Source organism: Cibotium barometz, chromosome 4 (assembly GCF_041138505.1).
Source record: "Cibotium barometz isolate CiBa-2024 chromosome 4, ASM4113850v1, whole genome shotgun sequence".
Classification (NCBI taxonomy): domain Eukaryota; kingdom Viridiplantae; phylum Streptophyta; class Polypodiopsida; order Cyatheales; family Cibotiaceae; genus Cibotium; species Cibotium barometz.
Window position 1 is genome coordinate 63,315,094 of NC_141049.1, and position 17,597 is coordinate 63,332,690.

The 17,597-nt window shown below is 46.9% G+C and overlaps 1 protein-coding gene across 1 annotated transcript in view; it reads right to left on the reverse strand.

Moving 5' to 3' along the window:
• The window catches only part of LOC147639492 (uncharacterized), a 40,548-nt gene that overhangs the window by 3,545 nt on the left and 19,406 nt on the right, over positions 1 to 17,597 (reverse strand). The window contains exons 2-6 of the mRNA XM_086791895.1: positions 2,001 to 2,092; positions 1,763 to 1,794; positions 1,427 to 1,679; positions 1,253 to 1,348; positions 1,030 to 1,145 (exon numbers count right to left, since the gene is read on the reverse strand). Coding sequence (XP_086648021.1) covers positions 1,030 to 1,145; positions 1,253 to 1,348; positions 1,427 to 1,679; positions 1,763 to 1,794; positions 2,001 to 2,092 — 589 coding nt within the window. The remainder of the gene's footprint in view (positions 1 to 1,029; positions 1,146 to 1,252; positions 1,349 to 1,426; positions 1,680 to 1,762; positions 1,795 to 2,000; positions 2,093 to 17,597) is intronic.

Genomic DNA, 17,597 nt, shown 5'->3' on the forward strand with positions numbered 1-17,597 from the left:
TACACAAAGCCAAGCTCCTGTTCCCATGGATAGTGAAGGAGGTGAGAGCGTTGTGCAGCTTACATTTCTTTGAAGCCCTAGTTCCAGTGACGGCACTTCAGTGCATCTGACGGCTTCCCATTGGCTATGAAGGTCTTTCACCTGTTGATGCAAAGTTGATGGGGCATTGGCGTGTGGGGCTGGTACATCATTTGTTTGCCCTTGCTGGTATTTTCTTCCCCACATGCTAGTGACTGTATGCTCTTCCTTTGGTCTTGCATGGGCAGAGAAGAGGGAGGTTTTGAAGTTTTAGGCATCCAACTGTGGTGGTGGTTGATGTCATCTGCATCAAATCTGTGAGTGCCACATGGACATTAATCTCAGCATCGGCCACCTTATGGGTAAGATTAAGGGTGATGTTCAGGATCATGGAGAAGGATCTTGGGCAGCCAGATACAAGACAGAGGGGCGCCCAAGAACCAGTCAGTGCAGACAGGTTTTAGATACGATGTATCTAGTCGTGCACAATTGGCACAGTTGGCCCACTTGGCACAAATAGCCAACCAGCCAACCCTAGCACTGTAGACACTATAAAAGGACAGTTGAGGATCATAGTAAGCATTGTTCTGAGGCGCATCCTTCAAGCAGTAACCTGACATCTAGATGAAAGAAAAAGGGAGTTCTTGTGAGCGTTCTCTCACTGGAGAACTTCAAATCAAAGCCAAACCAATAATGATAGCACCAACTCCCACCCCCCTGTTTCATCATTCCATCATCTACTCCATTGTCAATTGCTGCAACAGCCCATCCTCACCTTTCCCAATCCGCCATCCGAGTTCCCCACTCCCAAGTGACAATAGTGAGAAAGAACCAATTTAATTTTTGACATGCACAGAGGAGTTTTTGACCACTTTGCACTTCATTTTCATAATCAATTAGAAGTTCTTCAAGAACCAATGTGACATAACCATATCTTAGAGTCCACAAAATGTTGCCCTACTATCTACAAAAGCAACATTTGTCCATAAGTTCTGTTAAAAAAATTCTAACCCATTTGGACGTTAGAGATGATGCACTGATACAGAAAAAGGTTGCCGATGACTCCGAGGCAACAGCCTTTCCCAACATAGTCTTGCCGTTTCCAGGTGGCCCAAAAAGCAAGAGTCCTGCGATGTTGCTTGTTAATCTTTTGAGAGAGAATTACAAGAATGTTCTTCCATATAATATCCTTCAATATATATATTGTTACTAAATAGAAACCTGCGACAGAGACCTCGAGCAGGTTTTCGTAGGCCCGTAAAAAGATCGGTCCTCTTTATGGGTAGAATAACCATCTCCATCAAGGTTTGTTTTGCCTTTTCCAGTCCGGCTATCAAAAAAGTGAACACGTTAGTCAATGCTTCATACCAGTCAATTTCATGTAAAAACTAGAGGAGACCAAAGGAACCTATAGAATCCCAAGTGACAGCAGGACTTCTATCCACAACTTCGTTCTCGATGATCTCTGCAAGTTTAGGTTCGATGCTTTTTGGTAGTGAAGCTCGCATCTGTGGCAAGTGTCCTGCATCAGCAGAAGTGCTTGATCCAGTGGCACCTGGTTTGTGGACAGGCATGCTTTTGTTTTTTAAAGATGATGCTAGCTTAGCCGATCTTCCTAATAGACCATCACTAGCCGAATGAAGTGGTTTTCTGGATACAATCTGCAAGCATAATAATAATTTAAATCCATGAATGAAGAGCTAAATAGAGAGCAGACACTGCACCCTAGTGGGACTGTATATACCTGCCTCACATCCGCATTGTCCAAATTCAAATCTAAAACCAAAAGGAGGAACAGTTAGAAACATTAACGCTTTGGTCCTCTAGGAGAACACCATGCGCCAAACAACCACCATGCATACATTAAACGCATCTTCGTGAAGTGTTGAAAGAGTTCTCCACCAGCACGCAACACTCTCGTTGCATGGGAGAAAATTAAATAATGCGACAAACCATGCAAGCCTCCTGTTCCTCAACATTACCTGATCGATGCGACAAGACGTGTATTCTCCCATTGACCTCACTTCGCCATTTCAACATCTTTTCTCGATAAGTGTTGACACCACCCACATGGCTGATGCAAAACCATAAATACCCTTGAGTTAGCTACTTAAAAAAGTATACAATCAAACCATTCTAAGTACTAAGAACTCAATTGCATACCTTACTGCCACAGTACAAAAAGATTATTGAGGCTTCAAGCTTAGATCCCTCTATGTACTCATCAAAAAAATAATTTGATGTCCTTACACTTCTAGCATATGTGAAACTAATCGAATTAATCTCTCTTTTAAATTCTAGGATTGAGGTTTTTTTTTCCAATGAAAGATCATTCTATTAGTTATAAAGAGAAAAGCAGCCGTTTGGCTGAATACAACACTTCTAAAAAGCAGTCCAAATATAAATGCGAGATAAGGAAGGGGAGGCTCCCTCCTCGGCTGGCAGGTCTATCAGAGGGAGGCTGCAGCTGGAAGCAGAGGAAAAAGCCAGACTGGGGGCCTGTAGTGCCAACAAACTCCACCGTACTCCCTGGAGAGAAAGTGTCCCTAGGGTCCAACTGTTATTTATGATCAATTGATCTTGGGTTACTGGCAGTCTCCCTTCACGCTAGAAGGAAGGCCTGCTACGTTTGCTACCTAAGAAGCAGTTATATGACTGCTTATCAGACTAGCGCCCAATCACACTCATGCCTGTGATCTACAAATTGGTAGCCAAAATGATTGTCAACCGCATCAAAGACATTCTTTTTGATGGTTTGCACCCAAGGCAATATGGCTTTGTGCCACGCCGACAAATCATGGATAACCTTACAAATGCTTAGTGGAAACACAGGAGAGAGTGAGAGAGAGAGAGATGGAGAGGAAACACAGGTGAGAACCTGCTCTCAATATCATCACCAAAAGGAATACATGTCCCGAGCAAGAGGGGAGAAAACCTCATATGTGAGGGACTACAGCAAACAATGCTAAGCAAGCAGTGAGAAATGAGGGAGGCAAGCCAACTATATATATGCCCATGAGTAGGCAGCCAACTGGTGATAAAATCCTCCACGATTGGGAAAATACCCAAGACTCCATAAAATGGGGAATAATGTGGGAATATATATGTGAGGGGTGACCAGCCCCTCTAACTAACATGGTCAGCCCTAGAGGCTATAATAGGACACCAAATAGGAAGCCAGCAAGAAGGGGATGATGTCTGACATCTCTCTCTCTCTCTCCAGACGTCCCCGACCCAGAGCATCAGGACCCTCCACCACACACACACAGATTCGTGAGGTTCTCTGCCGACATGTCATGCTCCCATCACAGAGGCTTGACATTCACTCCACCATCAGATCGGTTCTGGCCGAGGCAAGTATCGTCATTAGCTGATCACAGCATATCTCACTCTACACAGGATCATTTGCTAATCACATGTACCGTCAGATGTTTCATTTACTTTTTCTTTCAGTTTTCCATGGCTCAGTATATCCATGGTACCATTGTATTACTTTTGGTCTCATAGGCCCTTGGGGTCTTCCGTAGAAGTTAATGTAACTCTCTCTCTCTCTCTCTCTCTCTCTCTCTCTCTCTCTCTATAGGTACTCCGATTTGTCTCATAGGCCGAGTTCGGTCTTTTGGAAGACGTTAGTAAAATCTTTCTTTCTTTCTTTCTTTCTCTCTCTCTCTCTCTCTCTCTCTATACTAGCACGGCATGGGAGACGTCCAGTCAGAGTACTCACCATGGAGGACATTGAGGATATCCGCCATCGACCGATGAGAGACATCTTTGGATAGTGATGTATATGATGCTTACCTTTGTTGCTGGAGTTTTCCTCCCAGATGTTATCCATTAGGAGCTCCTAGTACCTTACTTTTCCTCATAGTTGTTCCAGTTTCAGTTAGTTGTTTAGTTGTTTTTAGCTTTTCTTACACAGACATTGTATCAGATCCACCAATTGTTGTAACCATTTTGGTCTCATAGGTCATTTTGGCCTTCTGAAGACGTTAATATATCATTTCATTTCTCTCTCTCTCTTCATGTATCCATGAACTCATGTACCCACTTTGACTAGTAGCATTAGCTTCCCACTCTCCCTAGTTACTGCTTCCGGATGCTCCCTACTGATGTATTGTAGGGCTAGATACTTACCTTTAGTTCTTTCTTTTCTTTTCCAAACAGTGTATCAGATGTCACATGGTTGTAATTTCGGTCTCAACACCAGCAGGAGGTCCAGGAGCAGCCGGCACATTTTCGCTCTGATCCAGGACGCATGTTCTAGACATTTACGGCATCCTCAGATCGGATGTATGACATATTGTACCCAGACTATGGGACTAGATGGAGTTAGGAGTAGATAACATATCATACTTGTATCACCCCTTCAGCATATAGAGATGCATTAGTGGCCCTAGTACTCCATCCACACCCTCTCGTTTGTACACCACTATTGAGTCCCCTATGGTCGTGTTGTCATACTTGTACATTTTATTTTCACTCCACATTTTCCTCTTGATGACTGGAGGAACATCATTGTACTACTTGTTTGTCTCATAGGCCAATTTTGGCCTTTTGCAATATATTATATAAGCAGGTTTTTGGGCGAGTCAGATACCCAGGAGGTATGTCCGAGACTATTGCTAGCACCATTGGTGTGAAGCAAGGATGCCCACTTTCCCCCATGAGGTGGCTGACTTCATTACACGGGGAGGTGGAGACGGAGTTGATCTAGCAGGTACCTCAGTACATATTATGCTTTATGCTAATGATATTGTAGTAGTGTCTGAGTCTCCAGGAGGTCTACAGCAGCATCTACATGCACTCGATGATTTCTGCACACAGAGGGGTCTTATTGTGAACCTTGGTAAAACCAAGGTTATGGTCTTTCATACATCGAGACAGGGCAGGAGTCGGCTGACATTCACTCTTGCAAGACGCTAGGTGGAGGTGGTGACATCATACCTAGGGGTTACCTTCTCTGCAGCAGCCACGCGCTTCACCACGGGTTCGGCAGCCAGAGCCAGATTGACACGGGGATATGCAGCATTGGCTATGCTAGAGAGACAGTGCCACCAAGCGCATTTTCAGGAGCCCCGGACGAAGGGGTGGCTATTTGACACATTAGTCACACCGGCACAAATGTATGGAGCAGCAGTATGGGCGCCAGGACTTGCTACCTATTGGTGGATACAGATAGAGAGACCACAGGCCCTCATGATGGCACGCATGATACGCAACAAACCATCAGTACCTCATGACATTATCCGAGCACAGTTTGTTGCGCCTCCTATATGGTAGAGGCCATATTCCAGACTATATACCTGCTAGACAGATTCAGAGAGATGCCACAGGACAGATTGTCATACAGAGCTTTTGAGGCATCTAGACAGCTGGCTGAGGCAGGAGAGAGGATCATGGTATGCACAGGTCACACATTGGTTCTCACAGCATGGCCTAGACATGGATCATCTACCACCATTCCAGTATGACAGGGATGCACCACATATCCGTCTTTCTCATAGTGAGAGGAACAGAGTATTGAGACAGGACCTATGGCAACTCTATACACAAGAGACATGGATATCACCTACACAGTCTCTTCCACCGAAGATGCTATACTACAAAGATCACTTCATGAGTATCACTGATGATGGATTTATAGAGAGGCCTAGATACATGGAGGGCTTTTTACCACACGGCTCCCGAGTAGCTATTGGTCAGCTTAGAGTCTCATCACATCGATGAGAGATCGAGACTGGCAGAGCAGCACGGATCCCTCGAGAGGAGAGGGTATGCAGATTGTAGAGAGGGGGTGGAGAGTGAGGAGCATTACGTATGCAGATGCAGAGCATATACAGCCTTCAGAGAGAGATATCCCATTTTATTCAGAGAGCCACATTCCCTACGCCAGATCTTTGAGGCAGCAGACCAGCGCAGACTGGGGAGATTCATTCTAGACATACAGCGTCACAGAGAGACATCATTACAGGCTCAGACAGCTCCAGAGGGGGGACGACAAACACAGATTACTACATTTTTTCAGAGATCCACCCCACTCCCAGCCCCTACAGAGCAGGGAATTACTCTCCAGAGAGCACAGACACTCAGAGCCCGCAGGAGACAGAGGACACCTGGCTTTCAGACACCACACCTATACCAGAGAGACATGACAAAGATCAGAGCTCAGTTTCACAGAGAGCGTGCGGAGCGACTGGCTCGCTTCAGAGCAGACCCAGGCATGTTCTTCAGGGAGCTGTGGACACCCCCTTCATTGATGTATACCATTCTATACCCCCAGTATGGTAGGATGGAGCTAGCTAGGTTGCATATCATGATTGTATACTCCATGCATATAGCTTTGCATTCTCCTAGTAGTAGAGCTCCATCACCTCCCCCACTCACTGTACTTATTGCACACCCAGATTCAGCTTTTTTAGTTCAGTACTTTTTCATTTTGTTGGGATGACAGAGGATACCCCACACAAGTACACTGATCTATCTCATAGGCCGAGTTCGGTCTTTTGGAAGACGTTAATATGTCACTGTCCAGTATATTATGAGATACGAGGCCGTTTTCACTGCCTGTTTAGAGAGGGTTTCGGACCACTTTCTAGAGTCATGAGATACCAGGATCAGAGATGCCTCGGATTATACTTGCCGGAGCTTCGTAGACATAGAGAGGGTCTTTTGAGAGGGAGGGGATCAGAGAGGGAGAGACACCTACAGAGGTAGATTACTGACTTCTTTCGACCAAAGATTGGGCAGTCAAGCCAGCAGGCATTGCAAATAGCCCCAGAGTATAGCCGCACCAGAGATACACTGATTGATCGGGCTATAGAGCTGGGGCGGTCCAGGCGCCCCAAGATGAGAGGCCCATCTCGACATCCGCGGAGACTACAACAGAGGATCGGGACCATACTAGCACGGCATGGGAGACGTCCAATCAGAGTACTCACCATGGAGGACATTGAGGATATCCGCCATCGACCGATGAGAGACATCTTTGGATAGTGATGTGTATGATGCTTACCTTTGTTGCTGGAGTTTTCCTCCCAGATGTTATCCATTAGGAGCTCCTAGTACCGTACTTTTCCTCATAGTTGTTTCAGTTTCAGTTTCAGTTTCAGTTAGTTGTTTAGTTGTTTTTAGCTTTTCTTACACAGACATTGTATCACATCCACCAATTGTTGTAACCTTTTTGGTCTCATAGGTCATTTTGGCCTTCTGAAGACGTTAATATATCATTTCATTTTCATCTCTCTCTCTCTCTCTCTCTCATTTTATTCAGAGAGCCACATTCCCTACGCCAGATCTTTGAGGCAGCAGACCAGCGCATACTGGGGAGATACATTCTAGACATACAGCGCCACAGAGAGACATTATTACAGGCTCAGACAGCTCCAGAGGGGGGGCGACAGACACAGATTACTACATTTTTTCAGAGATCCATACCCCTCCCAGCCCCTACACGGCAGGGAATTACTCTCCAGAGAGCAGAGACACTTAGAGCCCGCAGGAGACAGAGGACACCTGGCTTTCGGACACCACGCCTATACCAGAGAGAGATGACAGAGATCAGAGCCCAGTTTCACAGAGAGGGTGCGGAGCGACTGGCTCGCTTCAGAGCACACCCAGGCATGTTCTTCAGGGAGCTGTGGACACCCCCTTCACTGATGTATACCATTTTATACCCCCAATATGGTACAGGATGGAGCTAGCTAGGTTGCATATCATGATTGTATACTCCATGCATATAGCTTTGCATTCTCCTAGTAATAGAGCTCCATCCCCTGCACACCCAGATTCAGCTTTTTTATTCATTACTTTTTCATTTTGTTGGGATGACAGAGGATACCCCATACATGTACTCCGATTTGTCTCATAGGCCGAGTTCGGTCTTTTGGAAGACGTTAATAAAATCTCTCTCTCTCTCTCTCTCTCTCTCTCTCTCTCTCTCTCTCTCTCTCTCTCTCTCTCTCTCTCTCTCTCTCTATATATATATATATATATATATATATATATATATATATATATCGCGATGGTCGTGTCATCATCGATGGCAAGGCCACCGATTAGCGCCAAGTGGCCTATGGGACATTGGCTATGGAGGATCCAGATTCACAGATACACATAGCAGTTTGGAACTGCAATGGAGCACTTTGGACACATCCTGGGAGGATGAAGGAGGTCATGGAGGGACGAGACATCATACTACTTACAAAGACACCAAAGCCCAGAGAAGGGGCTACCCAAAGTAAAGGGTTATCAGTGGGAGTCTACACACAGGGGGACCACACGACAGAGCACATCGAGAGGATCTGGCGGTATAGCGGTACTCTTCAGGCGAGAACTACATGAGCGCCTACGGGTGGTAGCACGTGACTAGAAGGCTAGATACATGTGGATCATACTGCAACTCTCAACAGACAGGGTGTTATACATTGCTCTATGCTACTTCTCTCCTAGAGGATCGAGATATGCCATGACAGCATAGGATGAGAGTAGAGGCGAGGAGAAGGACACACGGCCATTGGGAGAGTCACCATATGCAGCCCTTTCAGATGAGATCATACACTACTCCAACTTGGGGGAAGTCCTCCTTATGGGGGACTTCCATGCACGGACACAAAGCCCAGATAGATCTGGAAGCATGCCCCAGAATCGGTGGTATGATGATGAGTGCAGAGAGCTATATAGACACCTCCGTGCCCAGAGAGCACTGGGGACCATCACACAGAGACAGGCGAGCCGACAGATGAGGATCCTCACACGCCGTAAGAGGCGTGCATATGAGGAGGCACAGTACTCGGATATATACCACCTACTCATGAGCGAAGACGCAGCCATTGCATGGTGCAAGATAAGAGAGCCTCATCCTCGTACCCCGATTGAGGATCCACACACATGGCACACATATGCAAAGAGCCTCTACCATATCCCTCAGTAACCGCCCATACCACAGCCACAGGAGCCCCGCCCTACCACCACCTCTACTTTCTTTGCCGCCTCGATGGTAGAGAGAGCTATCCGCCGGTTACAACATGGGAGATCGGCTAACCACATAGGTATACAGAGTGAGCATCTTATTTATGCAACTGACACACTGGCACCCTTTGTTGCTCACCTCTTTAATAGGACACTAGTGGAGGGCCTACCAGCTAAGTGGACTAGGCACACCATCGTGCCTCTCCACAAAGCGGGAGACAGGCTAGACCCCAGCAACTAAAGGACTATCATGATTGGCCATACATTGGCCAAACTTTATGGCGCAATGCTTGAGGCAGAGTTGAGCTCATATGCAGAGGAGGAGGGACTGCGAGCACCAGGGCAGGCTGGATTCCGACGAGCTTTCTCCACTATTGACCATATATTCACTCTGAGATGTCTAATTGATCAGGCTAGGGTGCGGGGGAGGAGATTATACTACTGCTTTGTGGATTTCCGCAAAGCATTTGACACGGTGCCACGGGAGACTCTCTTCCAACGCCTCCAGTCATTGGGGATCCCATCAGAGATGGTTTGGGGCATCTATGCTTTATATGAGCAGGTCCTCGGGCGCATACAATGCCCCGGGGGGCTATCTGATGTTATTGCTAGCACCATAGGTGTGAAGCAAGGATGCCCACTCTCTCCTACACTATTTGGGCTATACATTGATAAGGTGGCTGACTTCATTGTTCACCGTGGTGGGGACGGGGTAGACATCTCAGGTACCACAATCCACATTATGCTATATGCAGATGATATTATTTTGGTCTCTGAGTCGCGGATGGGACTGCAGCATCATCTCCATGCACTCGATGAGTTCTGCACATAGAGGGGACTTACAGTGAACCTTGGGAAAACCAAGGTCATGATTTTCCACACCTCAAGGCCGGTTCGACAACGGGCCATCTTCACTCTAGCAGGAGGACAAGTAGAGGTGGTAGACTCATATGTGTACCTGGGGATTACATTTGCGACTCCGCAGGAAGATTTACTATGGCATAGGCAACTAGGGATAGACTCACACGAGGGTATGCAACTCTGGCCATGCTAGAGAGACAATGTCACCAAGCACACTTCCAAGAGCCCTGCAAGAAGGGGTGGTTGTTTGACACACTAGTCACCCCTGCTTTGATGTATGCTGCAACAGTATGGGCACCTCGGCTCGCCACTTCCACATGGTCTCAGATAGAGAGGCCTCAGATTCTCATGCTCTCACGGATGATCCACGGCAAACCATTGTCCGAGCGGAGTTTGCCGCACCTTCTATGCTAGTAGAGGCCCTCTTCCAGACGATCTGCTTCATACAGAGGATCAAAGATATGCCATCAGATCGACTCTCACATAGAGCTTTTGAGGCGTCCAGGCAGCTCACAAAGAGTGGAGATAGGAGATCATGGTATTCACAGATGATACAGTGGCTCACACAGCATGGTCTCGACATACATCACCTGCCACCTTTCCAGTATGATATACATGCACCACATCCAGCTCTCTCACAGTGTACAAAGATCAGTTTATGCGTATCTCAGCAGATGGATTCATTCAGCGACCCAAATATATGGATGTGTACATGCCTCACAGTGCCCGAGTGGTGATTGGCCAGCTCAGAGTGTCATCACACCTGCCACCTTTCCAGTATGATATACATGCACCACATCCAGCTCTCTCACAGTGTACAAAGATCAGTTTATGCGTATCTCAGCAGATGGATTCATTCAGCGACCCAAATATATGGATGTGTACATGCCTCACAGTGCCCGAGTGGTGATTGGCCAGCTCAGAGTGTCATCACACTAGCTTGAGATTGAGGCAGGTAGGGCAGCACGGATCCCCAGAGCAGAGAGGATATGCAGACTATGCCAAGACGAGGTTGAGAGTGAGGAGCATTATGTATGCAGATGCAGAGCATATAGTGACATCAGAGAGAGATACACCACCATCTTCAGTGGACATCCCTCACTCCACCAGATCATGGAATCCGCAGACCAGCGCAGATTTGGCCAGTTCTTGCTAGAGACAGTGCCACAGAGAGGCACTAATACGGACTCATACCAGGTGAGCAACCTCTCCAGCTCACTGATTTTTTCCAGAGATCTATCCCAGTGCCTACCCTGACACAAGAGGAGATTACACTTCAACGTGCTGCAGGCCTCCGAGCCAGACGGAGACCGAGAGCACCAAGCTACCAGACTCTCAGACTACATCAGAGGGAGATCACAGAGATACGGACTCGACATCAACACCATATCCAAGAGCGGCTAGCTCACTTACACTCACACCCGGAGATCATGCTCCAAAGGATTTTTGCCTCGCCATCGCCTATGTATCACATATTACACCCCCATTATGGTACTGGTTGGAGCTAGACAGATCTGCATTGCATTCTTGTATACCCTACGCATATAGGTTGCATACTGAGCCTCTGGCAGTAGTGCTCCATCCATCACCCCCCCCCTCCCACTAGCTCAATACTTTCATAGTTTATTTCAATTTCATTTTGTCCTTTTTTTTCCTAGACACCCAAAGGACAGTGACAGTTGTACATTGATTTGTCTCATAGGTCGAGTTCGGCCTCTAGTAGACGTTAATACAGCTCTCTCTCTCTCTCTCTCTCTCTCTCTCTCTCTCTCTTTTGTACTCCCCCATATTCATGTATTCATGTATCCATGTACTCATGTACCCCATTTTGACTAGTAGCATTAGCTTCCCACTCTCCCTAGTTGCTGCTTCTGGATGCTCCCTACTGATGTATTGTAGGGCTAGATACTTACCTTCAGTCCTTTCTTTTCTTTTCCAGATAGTGTATCAGATGTCACATGGTTGAAACTTTGGACACATGCACACTTTTTCTTTTGTTTCTTTTCTTCCGATGACCGGAAGAACACAGTTGTATTATTTTTTGTCTCATAGGCCGACTTTGGCCTCTCGTAGACGTTAATATATCTTTCTTTCTTTCTTTCTTTCTTTCTCTCTCTCTCTCACCTGAACATACGCGTGACAAGTATTCCAGAGACAGAGGGGTGCAGCCCTGAGGCGGACGGCCAAAACTTATGCATAAAGTTAGGCCATGCGGAGGATGCACCACTTCCATTCACCAAGATATGGAGGACAGCCCCACCCAAGGAACCCACCCAAAGTAAAGCCCTAGTGCTACAGTTCGCAGACGAAGTGAGCAGGCAAACCTTCATGAGACACAGAGTTATTCTAAGAAACCTACCAAGGGACCCCATCTACTTTGATGATGACCTAACCTGGATGCAGAGACAACATAGGAAATCATGCATGCCACAAATTAAAGCAGCACGGGCTGAAGGGAAAAAGGCACATTACAGAGACGGCCATGTATACATAGAGGGCAAGATGGTGGCATAGCGCCATATGGCCTATGGGACACATGAAATTATCAAGAAGCACAAGGAGATATATGCAGCAGTTTGGAACTGCAATGGGGCTCTATGGACACATCCAGGCAGACTAGAGGAGGTTATGGAGAACCGGGACATCATGTTTCTAACAAAGACACATGAAAGCCCAGAGAGAGGCTTACCACGGGTAGCAGGGTACCAGTGGGAATCAGTGTATAGACAAGGGATGCGACAGGGCACTTCCAGAGGCTCAGGTGGGATCGCTCTACTATTCAGACGAGTACTACACCAGCGTATCAGGGCGGTGTCGAGAGACCCAGAGGCACGCTACATGTGGATTAGCCTACAGCTCTCAGAGGTGAGAACAATTTACTTGGCAATATGCTACTTCCCGCCGAAGGGGTCGAGATTCAACACAAGTCACATGGAGGACCAGATTGGAGGAGAGGAGAGGAGAGGAGAGAGGGGCCCTTCCTAGTGAGTCTCCATACGCCACTCTATCCGTAGATATCCTACACTATTCGACCATGGGGGAGGTTATCCTGATGGGGGACCTCAATGCACGCACACAGAATCGACAGTGTGAATCATTCGACTTCACAGATCCCCTCATCCTACAGGCACTAGACACTGTAGATGCAGGGACCAGGAGGATGTCACAGGACAGTGGGCCACACAGTACAGGTTATGGGCACCTTCTGGACCTGGGAGCTAGACACCATCTCGTTATTTATAACGGGATGTCACAATGGCCAGAATCGGAAAGACTCACATGTTTCCCATCATCAAGAGGCAGCAGCACTGTGGACTACATATTGGGCTCGCGGGTGAGCACACACCTGATAGACTCTTTCACTATCCCTACATGCCCCATTGGTGCGGACCATACTTATTTGGCTTTTTCTCTTAGGAGCTCTCTTGATCTGCCACCCCCGACCACTCAGGCATCTCGTACCATCTTCCACTTTACCCGGGAGCTTGCAGACGTTTATGATTCAAAAGTACATGATGGCCTCTTTGGTATGGACCGTCCAGCACCCATCGATGTACTGACGGCCCAGCTTTCGCACATATTGCACACAGCAGCTAGCTACAGCTTTCCACACCATCTCCAGACAGGGAAGCCACCTAGATCCGGGGACATGCCCCAGAATAGATGGTATGATAATGAGTGCAGAGAACTTCATCGACATCTCCGAGCCCAAATAGCGAAAGGGGAAATAACACAGCAGCAAGCCAGTAGACAGATGCGGTCTCTTACACGCCGTAAGCGACGCACATATGAGGAGGCTCAATACTGGGACATCTACCACATGCTCATGAGCAAAGATGCAGCCACTGCTTGGCGACGACTCAGAGAGCCACGCCCCCCCACCCCGATTACTGATCCTCAACATAGCAGCTAGGTACGGGACGGGACGTATAATACGGCAAAGTATAATACGTGTATAATACGTCGTTTTTATCAAGCCAAAATAAAAAACGCCATTTTTTTAATAATAAAAAACGTGTATATATACACACACACACACACACACACACACACACACACACACATATATATATATATATATATATATATATATATATATATATATATATATGTATGTATGTATGTATGTATGTATGTATGTATGTATGTATGTGTGTGTGTGTGTGTGTGTGTGTGTATATATATTGTATGTATATATGTATATGTATATATATATATATATATATATATATATATATATGTATGTATGTATGTATGTATGTATGTATGTATGTATGTGTGTGTGTGTGTGTGTGTGTGTATATATATATATATCTATATATACATATATGTATATGTATATATACATATATGTATATGTATATATACATATATGTATATGTATATATCCCGAGAAAATGAATTTCAGTAAGTATAATGGTAAACTCGATCCCACAACTCTTTATTCATGGTTACATCAATTCGAAGCTTACTTTGCCGCAGTGAGGAAAACAGATACTGACAGAGTAATCTTAGCCAATTTGTACTTGGAAGGTGAGGCCATTCCATGGTGGACTCAGTGGGCTCATGCCCACACCAGAGTAGATATGGCAGCTTATGTGTGGGACGAGTTCATCCGCGACCTTAAGCAGCGGTTTCTACCACCCCACTACCTTGAGCAACTCGAAGACAAGTTCAGGGGAGCGCGTCAGAACGCGCAACCAGTCCTTCAGTTTGCCAATAAAATTTCGACCTCATGTCTACAAGGGTCCATCGGCGACGTAATAGGCTTGCAATTCTCCTTCCCAAAGGCCTCAAGCAACTCATGAACATACCGCTGCTGAGAAACAAAAAACCCCCTCTGGGTCTGCCAGATCTACAATCCCAAGATGTGGAGTAAGCCTAAGTCGGTTAACTCAAACTCCTTTGACAAGGCAGCCTTCATCACTCCAATGTGCTCCACATGACCGCCGGTGAGAATGAGATCATCCACATAAAGGATGATTAACGTAACCATGCCGTGTTCCCGAAAGAGATACAGGTTGGGATCTGCAATCGATCTCTAAAATCCAATCCGGAGAAAGAAGGAATCAATCTTCTGATTCCAAGCCCTAGGAGCCTGTTTACGACCATACAAGGCCTTCCTTAACCTTTAAACCATCCCTTCTGATCCTGGAACCACAAAGCCTGGAGGTTGCTCAACATACACCTCCTCCTGCAGGTCACCATTAAGGAACGCAGATTTGACATCCATCTGATACACAGGCCACCTCTGAGAAGAAGCAAGGGCAACAACGGTCCGAATCAGGTCATCCTCGCTGTCGGTGCAAAGGTATCCTCATAGTCGATGCCTGGCCGCTAAGCATAACCCTTAGCCACGAGTCTGGCTTTGTGTTTGTCCACCGACCCATCTAACGCATATTTGGTCTTAAAGACCCATTTGACACCAATGACTGACCGTTTTGACAACCTCGGTACCAACTCCCAAGTGTTCGTCTTCTCAATGGCATCCAGTTCCACCTGCATGGCTTTCCTCCACATATCCTGTGCAAGGGCTTCCTTGACGGAAGTGGACTCTTTGTCCCGCCGCATGACACGAGACATCAAAGCATAGTTTACCTGTAAAAGCTCCGCTGAATGACTTTTGTCACGGACTCTGTGCGATCTTCGAGGTCCATCCTCTGTGGTCCATTCGGAGGGAAGCTCCGTGACACCCGACTCCCAAAGGGTGTACACTAACCACCTGGGTACTCGAACTGAACGCGGAGCCTCCTACTGCTGCGGGGGCTCTACTCCAGCTGCGGGCTCAACCTCCTGAGCTGACTATGGTTGTCCAACTGGAACAATATACTGGGAATCATCATCAGAATCCTCTAGGTCTCCAAGAAGTGGCAGCTCATCAACAGTGGAAATCGGAACATGCTCATCAAAGACCACATCCTTGCTGACAACAATCTCATTCCTCTCTGGATCAAACAACCTGTATCCCTTGGAAAGAGAGTTATATCACACAAATATAAGCTTTTGGGACTTGGAGTCGAGCTTCCCTCTCTGCTTCTTCGGAACGTGTACATACGCATCGCTCCCAAACACACGGAAATGGGAGACATCAAGTTTCCTGCTAAAATATGCCTCAAAGGGAGTCATGTTAGGTACTGAAGTCGTCGGAGACCGATTGAGGATATGGACAGCCGTAGCCACCACCTCTCCCCAAAGTGGACGAGGAAGATCACGATGCTCCAGCATTGTCCTCGCCATCTCCACCACAGTCCTGTTCTTGCGTTCTACCACTCCATTCTCTGATGGCGAACCTATATTGGCCAGTTCTCTCTTGATGCCATGATCTGCACAAAATCTCACAAAATCATTTGAAGAGAATTCACCTCCTTTGTCAACCCGGAGAGTCTTTACTTGCAATCCAGACTCTTTCTCCACCATCACATGCCACTCCTTGAACCGAGCAAAAGCTTGGTCCTTCTGAGAAAGGAAATAGACCCATGTGAATCTGGAACAATCATCAACGAGCACCATGAAGTATAGAGATCCTCCCAAGGATGGTGTCTGCATAGGTCCACACAAGTCAGTGTGTACCAACTCCAACGGTTTCGAAGCCCGCCTGGTAGCCTGCTTCGGAAAGGATTCCTTGTGCTGCTTACCACGTATGCAATAACTGCAACGTCCTTGCCTACTACCAACATCTGGCAAGCCAACCACCATTTGGTCCCGGAAAGCTCACCGCAGCCCATCCACATTTAAGTGGCCAAACTAAAAGTGCCACAAGTCACCAACTTGAGAACCTATCAATGAGGAGAGTGCGGAGAGTTTGTAGATACCATTCTCCACGCCGCCTTCCCAAACAACCTGGCCAATCTCGTGGTCCCATAGAGCAACTGAATGCTCCTCAAACTCCACCCGGTAGCCAGTCTTGCATACCTCATGCACTAACAATAGATGAAAACCAAGTACTGGGACGTAAAGCACACAGGAGGAATGCTTACCCCCCTTGCCGTCAGGAATGATCTCCATCCGGCCCTCACTGAGTATCGGAATTATGGAATTGTCGCCAATGAAAACGCGACCTGACTGCCGTTTCAGATCCAAAAAGAAGTCACGGGAAGGAGTCATATGCCTAGAAGCACCGCTGTCAAGAATCCACTCCCAAGTATCCTTTGCGGTGAAGCCAACTCTCTCCTCGCTCGAAGAAGATGAAGCATCTAAGTCCATCATCTCTAAGTGCACAAAGGCTAGAGCCTTTGCAGCTGAAGCTGAAGAATCAGGACTCTTCCTAGTCCGCTTAGGACACTTCCTCCAATAGCGGCCTTTCTCGCCACAATCATTGCAGGTCCTCTCGGCCTCTGTAACGGGAGGCGGACGCGTGTATTGGAATCGTATAAATGTGAACAAGATTCTGAGCACTTAACACTTGAGCATTACAACCACAAAGCTGAAAATGACAGTACACCACATAAAGGGGCCGATGATAGGCTGACCCCCCCCCTTTAGGTTATATTACCAAAAGAGTCTGCAAGTACAAGTTTACGGGTGCCTGGGGATTCACCACCAGCCTGCACCTGATTCTTCCAAATACATCATGAATGAATACATTTCAAACAAGAGAATCTGTAGGTACATCCGCCCTACACACAGGTACATCCGCCTTGCATAAGCCTCTTCACAGGTACATCCGCCCTGCACAAGAGTATCACAATCCTCACAGGTACTCCGCCCTGCACAGGATGTAAATGGATCTTTTGGTCCTGTTTCCACGCGAG